This window comes from Oncorhynchus gorbuscha, linkage group LG12, assembly GCF_021184085.1.
Source record: "Oncorhynchus gorbuscha isolate QuinsamMale2020 ecotype Even-year linkage group LG12, OgorEven_v1.0, whole genome shotgun sequence".
Lineage (NCBI taxonomy): Eukaryota > Metazoa > Chordata > Actinopteri > Salmoniformes > Salmonidae > Oncorhynchus > Oncorhynchus gorbuscha.
The window spans coordinates 66703311-66719719 of record NC_060184.1 but is presented as its reverse complement, the minus strand read 5'-3'; the positions used below and the strand labels follow the sequence as shown (position 1 = coordinate 66719719).

General features: G+C 44.5%; 1 protein-coding gene across 1 annotated transcript in view; it reads left to right on the top strand.

Annotated features, from left to right (window-relative positions):
- LOC123990405 (polycystic kidney disease 1 like 1) overlaps nucleotides 1–16409 on the top strand; it is a 53882-nt gene that overhangs the window by 4417 nt on the left and 33056 nt on the right. Inside the window, exons 7-30 of the mRNA XM_046290959.1 lie at nucleotides 2082–2274; nucleotides 2682–3037; nucleotides 3173–3397; nucleotides 3807–3926; nucleotides 4040–4208; nucleotides 4363–4602; nucleotides 4757–4889; nucleotides 5004–5207; nucleotides 5355–5536; nucleotides 5713–5916; nucleotides 9003–9166; nucleotides 9414–9884; nucleotides 10001–10204; nucleotides 10294–10356; nucleotides 10477–10560; nucleotides 13501–13566; nucleotides 13666–13851; nucleotides 14019–14096; nucleotides 14273–14415; nucleotides 14499–14619; nucleotides 15018–15141; nucleotides 15344–15536; nucleotides 15634–15690; nucleotides 15996–16274. Coding sequence (XP_046146915.1) covers nucleotides 2082–2274; nucleotides 2682–3037; nucleotides 3173–3397; nucleotides 3807–3926; nucleotides 4040–4208; nucleotides 4363–4602; nucleotides 4757–4889; nucleotides 5004–5207; nucleotides 5355–5536; nucleotides 5713–5916; nucleotides 9003–9166; nucleotides 9414–9884; nucleotides 10001–10204; nucleotides 10294–10356; nucleotides 10477–10560; nucleotides 13501–13566; nucleotides 13666–13851; nucleotides 14019–14096; nucleotides 14273–14415; nucleotides 14499–14619; nucleotides 15018–15141; nucleotides 15344–15536; nucleotides 15634–15690; nucleotides 15996–16274 — 4259 coding nt within the window. The remainder of the gene's footprint in view (nucleotides 1–2081; nucleotides 2275–2681; nucleotides 3038–3172; nucleotides 3398–3806; nucleotides 3927–4039; nucleotides 4209–4362; nucleotides 4603–4756; nucleotides 4890–5003; nucleotides 5208–5354; nucleotides 5537–5712; nucleotides 5917–9002; nucleotides 9167–9413; nucleotides 9885–10000; nucleotides 10205–10293; nucleotides 10357–10476; nucleotides 10561–13500; nucleotides 13567–13665; nucleotides 13852–14018; nucleotides 14097–14272; nucleotides 14416–14498; nucleotides 14620–15017; nucleotides 15142–15343; nucleotides 15537–15633; nucleotides 15691–15995; nucleotides 16275–16409) is intronic.

Sequence of the window (16409 nt, the reverse complement as noted above, 5' to 3'; positions counted from 1 at the left end):
TGTATAAGGTTTTAGTGGAATTCCTCTCAAGCACATCTGATAATCTGATCCTCGCTCCTTCTCACTACATGGAGAAACTACAGGGGACGGAAGCTAAGGGATTTTTACTATCCTGTCCTCTCTAACATGGTCATCTAGTAACTACCCTGTCCTCTCTAACATGGTCATCTAGTAACTACCCTGTCCTCTCTAACATGGTCATCTAGTAACTACCCTGTCCTCTCTAACATGGTCGTCTAGTAACTACCCTGTCCTCTCTAACATGGTCATCTAGTAACTACCCTGTCCTCTCTAACATGGTCATCTAGTAACTACCCTGTCCTCTCTAACATGGTCATCTAGTAACTACCCTGTCCTCTCTAACATGGTCATCTAGTAACTACCCTGTCCTCTCTAACATGGTCATCGAGTAACTACCCTGTCCTCTCTAACATGGTCATCTAGTAACTACCCTGTCCTCTCTAACATGGTCATCTAGTAACTACCCTGTCCTCTCTAACATGGTCATCTAGTAACTACCCTGTCCTCTCTAACATGGTCATCTAGTAACTACCCTGTCCTCTCTAACATGGTCATCTAGTAACTACCCTGTCCTCTCTAACATGGTTGTCTAGTAACTACCCTGTCCTCTCTAACATGGTCATCTAGTAACTACCCTGTCCTCTCTAACATGGTCATCTAGTAACTACCCTGTCCTCTCTAACATGGTCATCTAGTAACTATCCTGTCCTCTCTAACATGGTCATCTAGTAACTACCCTGTCCTCTCTAACATGGTCATCTAGTAACCACCCTGTCCTCTCTAACATGGTCATCTAGTAACTACCCTGTCCTCTCTAACATGGTCATCTAGTAACTACCCTGTCCTCTCTAACATGGTCATCTAGTAACTACCCTGTCCTCTCTAACATGGTTGTCTAGTAACTACCCTGTCCTCTCTAACATGGTCATCTAGTAACTACCCTGTCCTCTCTAACATGGTCATCTAGTAACTACCCTGTCCTCTCTAACATGGTTGTCTAGTAACTACCCTGTCCTCTCTAACATGGTCATCTAGTAACTACCCTGTCCTCTCTAACATGGTCATCTAGTAACTACCCTGTCCTCTCTAACATGGTTGTCTAGTAACTACCCTGTCCTCTCTAACATGGTCATCTAGTAACTACCCTGTCCTCTCTAACATGGTCATCTAGTAACTACCCTGTCCTCTCTAACATGGTCATCTAGTAACTACCCTGTCCTCTCTAACATGGTCATCTAGTAACTACCCTGTCCTCTCTAACATGGTCGTCTAGTAACTACCCTGTCCTCTCTAACATGGTCATCTAGTAACTACCCTGTCCTCTCTAACATGGTCATCTAGTAACTACCCTGTCCTCTCTAACATGGTTGTCTAGTAACTACCCTGTCCTCTCTAACATGGTCATCTAGTAACTACCCTGTCCTCTCTAACATGGTCATCTAGTAACTACCCTGTCCTCTCTAACATGGTTGTCTAGTAACTACCCTGTCCTCTCTAACATGGTCATCTAGTAACTACCCTGTCCTCTCTAACATGGTCATCTAGTAACTACCCTGTCCTCTCTAACATGGTTGTCTAGTAACTACCCTGTCCTCTCTAACATGGTCATCTAGTAACTACCCTGTCCTCTCTAACATGGTCATCTAGTAACTACCCTGTCCTCTCTAACATGGTCATCTAGTAACTACCCTGTCCTCTCTAACATGGTCATCTAGTAACTACCCTGTCCTCTCTAACATGGTCGTCTAGTAACTACCCTGTCCTCTCTAACATGGTCATCTAGTAACTACCCTGTCCTCTCTAACATGGTCATCTAGTAACTACCCTATCCTCTCTAACATGGTCATCTAGTAACTACCCTGTCCTCTCTAACATGGTCATCTAGTAACTACCCTGTCCTCTCTAACATGGTCATCTAGTAACTACCCTGTCCTCTATAACATGGTTGTCTAGTAACTACCCTGTCCTCTCTAACATGGTCATCTAGTAACTACCCTGTCCTCTCTAACATGGTCATCTAGTAACTACCCTCTAGCTGACTTTTACTTCCTCTAAATCAGGAGCTTTGATATTAGCACATGAGGTAACCACGGAGGAGCCAATTGGTGACGTCCTCTTAGTGTTGGCCACACCTGCCGTGATCCGATTAGCTGACTTCATCAACGCAACAGCTTTAGTGGTCAGAGGCGGGGCCATGGTGTTTGAGTGGCAGGTGTCTCTCCCAGAATTCACCACTCACAGTCACACAGACAGGTAAGTCTATCCCCTGAAGATATTTACTGTCACAGTATTTACTGTCACAGAAAGTCTTTTTTTTTAACCTTGTTTTCTCCCTACTGTTTCTCTCTCTGTTTGGTTTTATGTTTTCCCTTTTCTGTCTGTCTGTCTGTCTGTCTGTCTGTCTGTCTGTCTGTCTGTCTGTCTGTCTGTCTGTCTGTCTGTCTGTCTGTCTGTCTGTCTGTCTGTCTGTCTGTCTGTCTGTCTGTCTGTCTGTCTGTCTGTCTGTCTGTCTTTCTCTCTCTCTCTCTCTCTCTCTCTCTCTCTCTCTCTCTCTCTCTCTCTCTCTCTCTCTCTCTCTCTCTCTCTCTCTCTCTCTCTCTCTCGCTCCACACCACTCCCTCAATCTCTTCATCATCTGTCCATCTCTCCCTCTGTCCTAGGAACACCAGTGTGAGCTCCCTTCATCTCCAGGCAGTTGTTCCAGGGATGTATAACATTACCGTGACAACCTACTGTCTCCTGGGCCACACCTCAGTCAGCCGACACCTAGAGGTCAGGGTTCATGGCCCCGTGGGTCAAGTTCAGGTCCAGTACCCATTTGGGTCGGATAGGGCAGCGCTCCACCTGCAGGCTGTTGGGACCTACGCCACGTCCCTCCTCCTGTTCAGAGGACACTCCTTCTCCCACAGCGCCCATTTTGTTTTTGACTTCGGAGACGGGTTGCCAACTTCATATGTGAACGGTGTCTCTCATTCGCTGGGAAATACTGCATCCACCTATCACCAGTTCACTAAAGGTAAACAAGTAATTATGTTTGCAAATGGAAATAAAAATAAAAACAATACCTTACATTCTCCTGAAATTCGTCATGAAGACATTTTGGACACAACGTAATATTTGTCTAACTGTTGAATCTTTATTGCATTCCCAGAGGGAGTGTTCCAGATCAGAGTGTGGGCCTATAATGAGTTCTACAGAAGTATGGCTACGGAACGTGTGTTCTATGTAGAGAAGGTTCCAGCGGGTCTAGACCTCTCTGCCCACTCAAGTGTGGTTCATAAGAACCAGGTGGTTCTCTTTGAGGCTCTGTTAGAACAGGGAACTAATGTCTCATACACCTGGAGTATGGGAGACCAGACCACCTATGTCAATGCAGGTAGAAACCAGGCTTGGATGTGATAACAGGTTCTCATACTTACAGACCAGACTAAATGGATTATGGAAAATACTGAATAACTTCACAATTCATCCATTTCCAAATTTGTCTCAAATCAGTTTGGAATCTATGTGTGAATATAGTTCTGTATGCTTTATCTGTGTGTGTGAATATAATTCTGGGTGCTTTATCTGTGTGTGTGAATATAATTCTGTATGCTTTATCTGTGTGTGTGAATATAATTCTGCGTGCTTTATCTGTGTGTGTGAATATAATTCTGGGTGCTTTATCTGTGTGTGTGAATATAATTCTGCGTGCTTTATCTGTGTGTGTGAATATAATTCTGGGTGCTTTATCTGTGTGTGTGAATATAATTATGCGTGCTTTATCTGTGTATGTGTGTCTCCAGGTGCTGTAGTGTCCCACGTGTTCCTGTCTCTGGGTGCATTTGAGGTGTGTGTGTTGGCTGAGAACAAAGTGGGGAGTGTGAGCCACTGTGTCCCCGTCTCTGTGCTGCACCGGATGCAATGTGCGTATGACATATGACGTCCTATCTATGTCAGAAACAGGTAGTGTACGTTCTGAAATCATTCATTCATGAAATGTAATATTTATTTCCCGTACGTCATTTGTCTTTCCCAGCTGTGAGTATCCACACAGAGAAGCAGGCGTATGCCACAAACACTGATATAACATTCCTGGCCCGGACAGAAGAACCGGACCCTGTGGAATTCCTCTGGCACTTTGGAGATTCCCGACCCCTTCGGACCACGTCACGCTCCTTAAAAAAGACATACCACACACCTGACAGGTTCTCACTCATCTCTTTGATGAACACAATTAATCAGTGATTAGTCATAATCAGTAGGCACGTGGTCACACACATGTTTGATATTTCCTGAACAAATACACCCTATAGAGTTGTCAGGTTTACAAATCTAGTCTACTCCTTCCTGTCCTCCCAGGTACAGTGTGGTGGTGGTAGCCTCCAACGGACTGAGCTCCTTCACCTCCGAGGTGCATCCTGTCCTGGTCCAGAGAGCTGTGCGTCCTAACAGATTGCTCCTCCAGCCATCTGTGGTTCTGAACCACACCGCCAGCTTCACCTGTAGGGTCAACTCTGGAACCAACCTTTCATACTCCTGGAGCTTTGGAGACGGAACCTCCAGGACGGGAGGGAACACAGAACAGCATGTATTCCACAGGTCAGATGGAACCTTCTAGAAACTTCTATTAAAGGTGCAGTCTATAATTGTCCTACCCAATCAATGGTGTTGCTCCTGCACTTGATTGTGAACTGATTGCAGTCTTGGTGAATGTGACATAACATGGCAAAGTGTGTGACTGTTCCCCATGCAGGACAGGAGAGTTCACGGTTGAGGTGACCGTGTCTAACCTGGTCAGCTCTGCCTCCCTGACCGCACAGATGTTTGTGGTCGACCGCCCCTGTAAACCTCCAGCTGTTAAAAACATGGGACCGCTCAAGATACAGGTAAGAGTGTTACTGAGAGACTGAAGGTTTGGACCTGTTGGCATAAGGATTTGGACTGACAGACACAGGGTCATATTCAGACTGACCCCAGATTCCCTCTCCTTTCCTCTCAAGGCACGGAGGTATGAGCCAGTGGGTCTGGGAGTGACGTATGAGGCAGAGGTCCAGTGTGATGTGTTCCAGGGTCTGGAGTACAACTGGTCTTTGTATAACTCTACAGGCCTGCCTGTACCTCTACCTCCTGTTCACACAGACAGACAGAGCATCACCCTACCCAGCTACTTCCTACACTATGGTATCTACACCGCTACAGCCAAGGTGAGTGGAGTCAAAACAGATTCTGTTTTTCTGTAATACTATATGTTGTCAATATGTATGTTGCTAGCCCTTTTCATTGAAAACCTGGCAAAATAGTATAGTTTTTATAATTATGTTATCATAACGTTGTCCTGTGGTTGTGTGTAGGTCCAGATCGTTGGCAGTGTGGTGTACAGTAATTACAGTGTATGTGTGGAGGTGGTGCCCAGTCCTCTGGTCTCCTTCATCCATGGAGGCACCAACATGTTCCTCAGCAGCAGAAACAGCAGCATTATCTCCCTAAACGGACAACTCTCCTATGACCCCGACTACCCCATGAACCACCTCAGGTAACTACAGCAGTAACACTGGCTGTCAGTCTGTCAGTAGCCTACAAAAGCCTACATACACACCCGTTCTCCAGGAGACAGGTTGGCCAGACCTACTGCTCTTAGAGGTTGTTTTGGGATTGGCCATTTAATGAAACGGACCCTTTCTACTGTTACTAAATCCCTCCCCCTTACAGCTATAGCTGGACCTGTAAGCCAATCAGTGCCATCGACAGCTCCTGTTTCGACCAATATGTGCCCACCTCCTTCTCTGTGATCGTGTTTCCAGTGGGGTTCCTGAAACAGGACTTTGACCAGTTCAGGTTCATGCTCACGGTCCAGAGTGGAGAACGCTCATCTACAGCTGACACCTTCATCACGGTCACACCCAGTCTGCTCAGGTGGGGAACACTTTGATGTTACTTTACTTTTTGTACACTCCCCTCCATATGTATTTGGACAGTGAAGTGCTTAGCTAGCATTTTATATTTGAGATATAACGTTTGTCAGAAGGTGGCGGTACAGAATGTCAGCTTTTATTTGAGGGTGTTTTCATACATATCTGTTTTAATGTTTATCAATGAAAGAATTTCATGTATCTCATCAATTTATTGATTTGACCGATACACACTGATAATCCATCTCTCTTCTCTCCTCTCTTTCTCTCTTACTCTCTCTCTCTCTCACTCCGTCTTCTCTCTCACTGGCTTCTCTCTCTCTCTCTCTCTCTCTCTCTCTTTCTCTCTCTCTCTCTCTCTCTCTCTCTCTCTCTCTCTCACTCCGTCTTCTCTCTCACTGTCTTCTCTCTCTCTCTCTCTCTCTCTCTCTCTCTCTCTCTCTCTCTCTCTCTCTCTCTCTCTCTCTGTCGCTCTAATTCAAATTCAGATTGCTTTACTGGAATGAAATACAATTTGTAGATATTACCAAAGCAGTATAGTGGTACAGCATTTCAGTAAATACAGTACAATGCAATAAGGATAATGAAATAAAATTCATTTCAGTAGTAATAATAATACTAGTACATATAATCATGTATACAGGTACAACACCACAGCTGTTGTATTGTGTAATCTTCTGGTTGCACTATGTATTACCAGTAAGTTATATACAAAGTAAATACTTCAGCGTGTGGTGCAGAGGTCTAAGGCACACTGCATCTCAGTGCGAGAGGCGTCACTACAGACCCTGAATCAATTCCAGGCTGTATCACAACCAGCTGATTGGGGGTCCCATAGGGTGGTGCACAATTGGCCCAGTGTCGTTAGGGTTTGGCCGGGGTAGGCCGTCATTGTAAATAAAATACAATTCTTAACTGACTTGTCTAGTTAAAAAAAGGTCTCTCTATAGCAATCATATACATATCTGGCAGTAATATTGGCTGTTTCTCCCTCACCCAGAATAATTCCAAGTTTCATGTCATTAATACATGCATAGAAGATGGGAATTAATTGAGATATTTTCTTAAAAAACATGATCTTATTTGGGAGTTTTTCTCACAGTAGAGGAAAAGTGCATCTCTGTCTCTACCTCCCCTGTCATGCAGTGACCACATAGACACTCCCCTTTAGGTAGCCATGTCTTTTTGTGTTTCCCTTTTTCTGTAGTAATTTGGTCTGGATCTGTCTCTGTTTTGGATCTCTGACAGAGTACAGATATTCTGCCAATTTGTATTCTGTTTTGAGAGCCAAATAGCAATTTACTTTAGTCTGTACCAATTTTACAAATAGGAGGTTTTCATTTCTGTAGCAACTTGATTGATTTCCCTGTGTGTTTTCCCTGTGTGTTTTAGTGTTTTTAACAGATGACATAGGGGACTCTCTTCAGGGTTGGGTTGTTTAGTGTTTTTAACAGATGACATAGGGGACTCTCTTCAGGGTTCAGCTCAGAACGGCACAGGTAGTTGTACCGTTGGGCATGTTCAACCATGGCATTTCTTCATTTGGAGGAGTGTCTGCTGCTCTGATTCCTGGTCTTTTTCTGGAAAATCATGACTAGTTTTCTGAATGTTGATTGCCCAGTTGATGTTGTATTCCTAAAGAATGTGAAGTTGTTCCTGAAGACCTTGATCTGTTGGTGACAGGAGGACAAAGTCACTTGCGTTGAGTAGGAATCTGACCTCTTCATCTTTGACGGTGTCCAGGGGTTGCAGATCGGTCCAACAACATTGCTAGTTTGTTGATGTAGACGTTGAACATGTTTGGACTTAAACCACACCCGTGTCTCACCCCTCCCCCGAGTGAAAAAACAATGTTATTTTATTGTTCCGTTTAATACTATGTGTGTTGTTCAAGTAAATAGATTTGATGATGTCGTATAATTTATCCCCAACGCCGCTTTGGAGGCTTTTGTAATATAATCCATCATGTCATATGGAATCAACAGCATTCTTAAAATCAACAAATACTTTTCCTCTACTTTTCTGATGAACATGCTGGTGTATTACTGTGTGTATTGTGTGTATTTGGTCTGTTATTCTGTGTTTGGATAGAAATGGCAATTAGTTTTTTTGCTGAGAGTGTTATATTGTCTTAGGAAGGTTTGTATTCTGTCATTGAGAATACAGCAGAACAGTTTCCCCATGTTACTAGTGACACACATTCCCCTGTAGCTATTAGGGTCTAATTTGTTACCTTTTTTTATTTTTATTTTTTACATATGGGGGTTATGAGCCCCTGTGTAACGGCGTTCGTCTGTTGAAAGAAGAGAGTCGGACCGAAATGCAGCGTGTTGGTTACTCATGACTTTAATGAAAGAACGCGGTACATGAAATAACTGATACTAACTACAAAAACAACAGAACGGAATGTGAAACTAATTACAGCCTATCTGGTGACTACAACACAGAGACAGGAACAAACACCCACGAAATACAAAGCGAAACTCAGGCTGCCTAAATACGGTTCCCAATCAGAGACAACGATAATCACCTGACTGATTGAGAATCGCCTCAGGCAGCCAAGCCTATACAACACCCCTAATCAGCCGCGATCCCAAATACTACAAACCCCAATACGAAAAACAACATATAAACCCATGTCACACCCTGGCCTACCCAAACATAATAACAAAAACACAAAATACAATGACCAAGGCGTGACACCCTGGTTCCAAATATAGTGAGATGAATCTGAGGGAGAAGCATACACTGCACCTATATATATATATATATATATATATACATACATACACTGCAGAAGGACTGGTTTACAGACCTATCCTGCTGTAGTCTGTATGGTGAGGGATATATATATATATATATATATATATATATATATATATACACCACACCTATATATAAATTGTGCCTTTGTTAAGTTTTAACCAAATGTGGGTGTTACCCTTTTTGATCTGGCTCAGTGAGTCCCTGTCCTGTTTTATGTTTTAATGATAGCCTGAAGGACGTTGAGTATCTATATCACCATGACACCATGTTTCTAGAAGTATTATTATGTCTTGACCTTCTCTCTCTCTCTTTCTCTCTCTCTAGGAGAGTGTCAGTGTATTGTTACCAGTGCCAGGGGGACGTAGTGAACTGGGACCAGTCGTTCTCAGTCAGAGCAGTGTGTGATAGTTGTGGCCCCTCCCCCAGAACCATCAGCTACACCTGGACTCTCTACCTGGTCGACTCTTCCAGTAAGGTGGACACAGACGGTAAGACATAGATCCCTCACCATACAGACTACAGCAGGATAGGTCTGTAGACCAGTCCTTCTGATGTGTAGATCCAGCTAAGTGTATAATAAGAACTCTAAAGGCCTGAATTCCAAATGAATGGGAGTGACACAGGCCCTACACTACTCCTATACAGTAGAGTGTATCTGGGTGTAATAATGTGTTGAGAGGGATGAGTGGGGTGTTATAGTGTGTGTATGTTAACAACTGTGTCCTCTCTTTCAAGTCCCCTTCTGCCACAGTGTGGATCTGAGTATTCCCTCCAACATCATTAGTGGCCCTACCTTTCCCCTGCCTCCAGCCCTGACTCTCACCCCTCCATCATCACCCCTGCACACACCCTCAATCCCAGCCACCTTGGTGACCGGTCTGATGTCATCAAACGTGACCAGCCAAACTGAGATACAATCTACGACCCCCACAACTCCCGACCCAGTCCCCCTGCCTCCCTTCACCCCGTTGCCCCCCTTCCCCCTCTCTTCTCCATCACCTGGTGGTCGCCCCCGGAAACAGAGGTCACAGGGTTCAGTAGAACTTCAGGGAATCAATAGCGCAGCTGGGAACAACCAAACACCAAACTACAGCCCTCCATTTCTCTCTTTACCAAACCACAGTGTTTTGGCCAACCCTTCACCAATCTCCTCCCCCGAGCCCATCTCTGCTCCAATCAGCTTCACTCCTGATACACCTGAGCCAGGTAAGGGTTAAGAGTCACACAATAAAACATATTATCTTCTGCCGACTGCTTTTCTTTGATAGGTTTTGTAGCTCTGAAATATGTTGGTGTAAATTTGAAATGTTATTTTATTTCAGACTTGGGAGGGTTTGACCCCAGTGGGCCCCCTTACCTCATCTCAGAGTCCCCTGTAGTTACCTTAGACGATGGCAGCATCCTTTTCTCTGCCCCCCTCGGCCAGAGTGACATCATCGAGGAATTCCCCATCCATCCCGATTTTCCCAATGACTACGACTTCCCTTTCCCCGTCCTGGAGAGTGGAGATGTGCGTGGACGTCCTGGTAAGGAAGATAAAGGGAATAAATGAATAGATGGATGGATATATTTGCCTCTTTATACTTCTCTTAGTTCAGTCCTCTTTGTGTTGCAGTTGAGGGCTCCTTTCCTGGACAGTCAGTCAGTGGTGGAGCGTTAGGACACTTCCCCGGATCAGGTCAGTTAAGAGTTACTGGTATTATTGACACACAGTAGATTAAAGTAGCAAACCATTTTACACCCACAACTAAGGGACATTGAAAAGTCCTAGATGAAACATGTTGCTTTTTTGTTTCAGATCCCTCCACAGCAGAGACAAGCTGGGACCCCAATGGAACACTAGAACCATCAGGCAATCAGACAGGCACATATAACTTCACTGGTAATCAAATCAAATGTATTTATAAAGCCCTTCTTATATCAGCTGATATCTCAAAGTGATATACAGAAACTCAATCTAAAACCACAAACAGCAAGCAATGCAGGTGTAGAAGCACGGTGGCTAGGAAAAACTCCCTAGAAAGGTCAGGACCTAGGAAGAAACCTAGAGAGGAACCATAATATATAATAATAATATATGCCATTTAGCAGACGCTTTTATCCAAAGCGACTTACAGTCATGTGTGCATACATTCTACGTATGGGTGGTCCCGGGGATCGAACCCACTACCCTGGCGTTACAAGCGCCATGCTCTACCAACTGAGCTACAGAAGGACCGAACCAGGCTATGAGGGGTGGCCAGTCGTCTACTGGCTGTGCCGGATGGAGATTATAACAGAACATGGCCAAGATGTTCAAATGTTCATAGATGACCAGCAGGGTCAAATAATAATAATCACAGTGCACTGCACACTGCCCTAACCCATCTGGACAAGAGGAATACCTATGTGAGAATGCTGTTCATCGACTACAGCTCGGCATTTAACACCATAGTACCCTCCAAGCTCGTCATCAAGCTGGGTCTCGACCCCGCCCTGTGCAACTAGGTACTGGACTTCCTGACGGGCCTCCCCCAGGTGGTGAGGGTAGGCAACAACATCTCCACCCCGCTGATCCTCAACACTGGGGCCCCACAAGGGTGCGTTCTGAGCCCTCTCCTGTACTCCCTGTTCACCCACGACTGCGTGGCCACGCACGCCTCCAACTCAATCATCAAGTTTGCGGACGACACAACAGTGGTAGGCTTGATTACCAACAACGACGAGACGGCCTACAGGGAGAAGGTGAGGGCCCTCGGAGTGTAGTGTCAGGAAAATAACCTCACACTCAACGTCAACAAAACTAAGGAGATGATTGTGGACTTCAGGAAATAGCAGAGGGAACACCCCCTTATCCACATCGATGGAACAGTAGTGGAGAGGGTAGTAAGTTTTAAGTTCCTCGGCATACACATCACAGACAAACTGAATTGGTCCACTCACACAGACAGCATCGTGAAGAAGGTGCAGCAGCGCCTCTTCAACCTCAGGAGGCTGAAGAAATTTGGCTTGTCACCAAAAGCACTCACAAACTTCTACAGATGCACAATCGAGAGCATCCTGGCGTATCACCGCCTGGTACGGCAACTGCTCCGCCCACAACCGTAAGGCTCTCCAGAGGGTAGTGAGGTCTGTACAACACATCACCGGGGGCAAACTACCTGCCCTCCAGGACACCTACACCACCCAATGTTACAGGAAGGCCATAAAGATCATCAAGGACAACAACCACCCGAGCCACTGCCTGTTCACCCCGCTATCATCCAGAAGGCGAGGTCAGTACAGGTGCATCAAAGCTGGGACCGAGAGACTGAAAAACAGCTTCTATCTCAAGGCCATCAGACTGTTAAACAGCAACCACTAACACTGAGTGGCCGCTGCAACACACTGACTCAACTCCAGCCACTTTAATAATGGGAATTGATGGGAAATGATGTAAAATATATTTTTATTTATTTCACCTTTATTTAACCAGGTAGGCTAGTTGAGAACAAGTTCTCATTTGCAACTGCGACCTGGCCAAGATAAAGCATAGCAGTGTGAACAGACAACACAGAGTTACACATGGAGTAAACAATTAACAAGTCAATAACACAGTAGAAAAAAAGGGGAGACTATATACAATGTGTGCAAAAGGCATGAGGAGGTAGGCGAATAATTACAATTTTGCAGATTAACACTGGAGTGATAAATGATCAGATGGTCATGTACAGGTAGAGATATTGGTGTGCAAAAGAGCAGAAAAGTAAATAAATAAAAACAGTGTGGGGATGAGGTAGGTGAAAATGGGTGGGCTATTTACCAATAGACTATGTACAGCTGCAGCGATCGGTTAGCTGCTCAGATAGCTGATGTCACTAGCCACTTTAAACAATGCTACCTAATATAATGTTTACATACCCTACATTATTCATCTCATATGAATATGTATATACTGTACTCTATATCATCTACTGCATCCTTATGTAATACATGTATCACTAGCCACTTTAACTATGCCACTTTGTTTACATACTCATCTCATATGTATATACTGTACTCGATACCATCTACTGTATCTTGCCTATGCTGCTCTGTACCATCACTCATTCATATATCTTTATGTACATATTCTTATCCCCTTACACTGTGCATAAGACAGTAGTTTTGGAATTGTTAGTTAGATTACTTGTTGGTTATTACTGCATTGTCGGAACTAGAAGCACAAGCATTTCGCTACACTCGCATTAACATCTGCTAACCATGTGTATGTGACAAATAACATTTGATTTGATTTGATTTGGTTGTCGAGGGTGCAACAGCTCAGCACCTCAGGAGTAAATGTCAGTTGGCTTTTCATAGCCAATCATTCAGAGTATCTCTACAGCTCCTGCTGTCTCTAGAGAGTTGAAAACAGCCAGGTAGCACATTCGGTGAACAGGTCAGGGTTCCATAGCTGCAGGCAGAACAGTTGAAACTGGAGCAGCAGCACGGCCAGGTGGACTGGGGACAGCAAGGAAAGAGCAAGGAAAGAAAGAAAGAAAGAAAGAAAGAAAGAAAGAAAGAAAGAAAGAAAGAAAGAAAGAAAGAAAGAAAGAAAGAGTGAGTGAGAGAATTAGAGAGAGCATAGTTAAATTCACACAGGACACCGGATAAAACAGGAGAAATACTCCAAATATAACAAGACTGAACCTAGCCCCCTTGACACTTAAACTACTGCAGCATAAATACTGGAGGCTGAGACAGGAGGGGTAATGCCACGCAGATTTATTGCAGTAGATGTACATATTGGATTGAATAACATAAGTATTTTCTGTAGACTCATACTTTTACAGAGATTTAGTTGTGAATGTCTGTCCTACAGATGATAATGTTCCCTTCCTGGGGATAGAGGAGGGAGACCCGGGAGCGTCAGTGGGCAGACCAACAGGTAGGGCTCACCTGTGTTTGTGTGTGTCTGTGTGTGTGTGTTTACTGCTTGTGTTTATACTGTGTATGCCTGCGTGTGTTCTTGTATGTCTATCGTCAGGTGTGGGTGGTGGGAACTCCGAGAGCTCAGAGGGTGACTCTGCTCCTGCTGTCCCGGGATCAGCTGAGGATGAGGGGAGTAACCTGATGGACTCCAGCCCCTCCCTAGTGGTCCTTGACCCCACACTACTAGACCTGCCCAGAGAACTGTTAGAACCGGAGCTGTTTGAGTCCTACACATACACAGGTAAACATCCAACAGCACGCAATCCACTTAACTACTGCATTGTGCAAACTGTGTACGTGCACAGCAGTTTTCCAGTCTCAAATCAACTCATTCAAATATACATTGAATTGTTTTGATAGATTGACTGTACGTTGTTGTACCTGATCACCTGTTGTTTTTGCCTCTAGGAATCTCCTCTGCTCTCATCACGTTCAGACCTTTCACTCTGCGAGCAGGAAGCAGATACATGTTGGAGGTCACAGCTAGTGAGTAAGGTCCAGATGTCGTGTCTGCCCTCTGAATCTCAGATGCTGTAAGATGATGAGAGATGGATGGATCAATTCACTACTGTATTGATTAACTGATTGCTTTTTAATAAATGTCTCACTCCCTTTATCTGTTAATCAAAGTGCATGTCCTTGTTTCCTGTTACTGAACTCAGACTCCCACGATGCAGTACTGGGGCGGACTCAGCTGTTCCTGTCCACTAGCCCCAGCCCCCAAGGGATAACCTGTCAGGTGCAGCCTAGCAGTGGCTTCGAGATACACACACACTTCAGCATCTTCTGCACCTCTGGGAAAGAGGTACACATACAGTCTAACCAACAGCAGTAGTACTGTATGTATCTCCATCACCATCTTACTGATGTGTTTATTGTGTGGTTTAGGACCTGCTGTATGAGTACAGTTTCAGTATAGGAAACAGCCCTCCTAAGACCCTGTACCAAGGAAGAGACTTTCAGTACTTCTTCAACCTGCCATCTGGAGACCCTCAGGATGACTATAAAGGCATATTTACAACTCTTTTCTGCAGTCAAATGACCTAGTGGCCTCATAGGTGGAATGTTATTCATATTTTTCATAATTAATAAACATTATTTGAAAAAGGTGCCAAAAATACAGTGTTTATATGTCAGATGGTTTTGTTGTATTTAAGTCTTCTGTGATGCGTATAAAGTGTAATATTGGGATGCAAACTCAAAATGTAACACATTAACACATCCCAATAACATTTTTTAAGCCCATAACCATGTGTGTGAGGTGTAGACTTTTGTTTCAAAGTAGATTTAAGACTGCAGTTAAAGGTTCACTCTTATTTTATTATACTGTCCAGAGAGGAATATAGCAGACACTCACATTGTTTTGAATTTCATATCTTTATTGACACTGTGTCCCTGTTGATCCAGTCACTATCTATACAGAGGTCCGGAACAGGTTTGGAGCAGCAACTGCACCCTGTCCTGTAACTGTCACAGTCCACCCCAGCTTCATCAGGAACACCTCCTCTAACTACAACCCTGATATGGAACTGTAAGACTGACTGGTTGACTGACTGACTGACTGACTGACTGCCTGACTGACTAGTTGACTGACTAACTGATTGACTGACTGACTAGTTGACTGCCTGACGGACTGACTAGTTGACTGACTAACTGATTTATTGGTTGATTTGTCATTGGTTTGATTGATTGATTTGAGGCCTCTCTCTCTTTCTCTCTTTCTCTCTGTGTAGTTTTGAGTCAGGTTTGAGGAACTTGTCTGATCTGGTCCAGTTGGGGAACAGTGTCGAGATCCGTAACTACATCATCCTCCTGTCCAGCGTCCTCAACAGACTCAGCCAGGACCCCACAGCCAACACACACACTCAGTCACACACACGCACCGCACTCATCAACGCTGTTTGTCAGCTCGACATCAATGACCAGGTACACACACACACGCGCACTCGCACGCACACACACACACAGATGCACACTCAAAGTAGAGTGTCTAGTAACGATCAGTTCTTGTGTGTGTCCCTAGCGGTCCATGACAAACAACATCTACATGCTCAAAGACCTGATGCACCTCACCCACCAGGTAAGAGACCCTTTACATTGGGTCAGAGCTTTATATGGCTCTGCATAGAGATGTATGCAGGATAGATGTATAATACATTGTGTATTAACAGTGTGTTGTTGTCCCAGGTATTGTTTTCCAGTATCAGTGTGGTGGTGGTGGGTCATGTATAGGCTATAAGATGATTGATGTATATAATATGTATTAACAGTGTGCTGTTGACCCAGGTATCGTTAGCCAGTATCAGTGTGGTGGTGGTGGGTCATGTATAGGCTATAAGATGATTGATGTATATAATATGTATTAACAGTGTGCTGTTGTCCCAGGTATCGTTAGCCAGTGCCAGTGTGGTGGTGGGTCAAGTCCAGTCCATCTCAGACCTGTTCCACCAGCCCAGTGTTCCTGTTCCCTACCTATTGGACAGCTGGACCCTCAACACTCTGGTCACACTGCTGTCATACAGCCTGCAGGCCACCCCCACTACTAATGATGTCAGACAAGACCAGGCCACTGCTGATGATGTCATACAGGCCATGCCTACCCTCAAAGAACAGGCCATACAACTCACGACTGACAGTCTGCAGACTACTGATCAATTACTACTGGTGAGATACACTCTCTCTCTCTCTCTCTCTCTCTCTCTCTCTCTCTCTCTCTCTCTCTCTCTCTCTCTCTCTCTCTCTCTCTCTCTCTCTCTCTCTCTCTTCTCTCTCTCTCTTTTTCTCTTCTCTCTCTCTCTC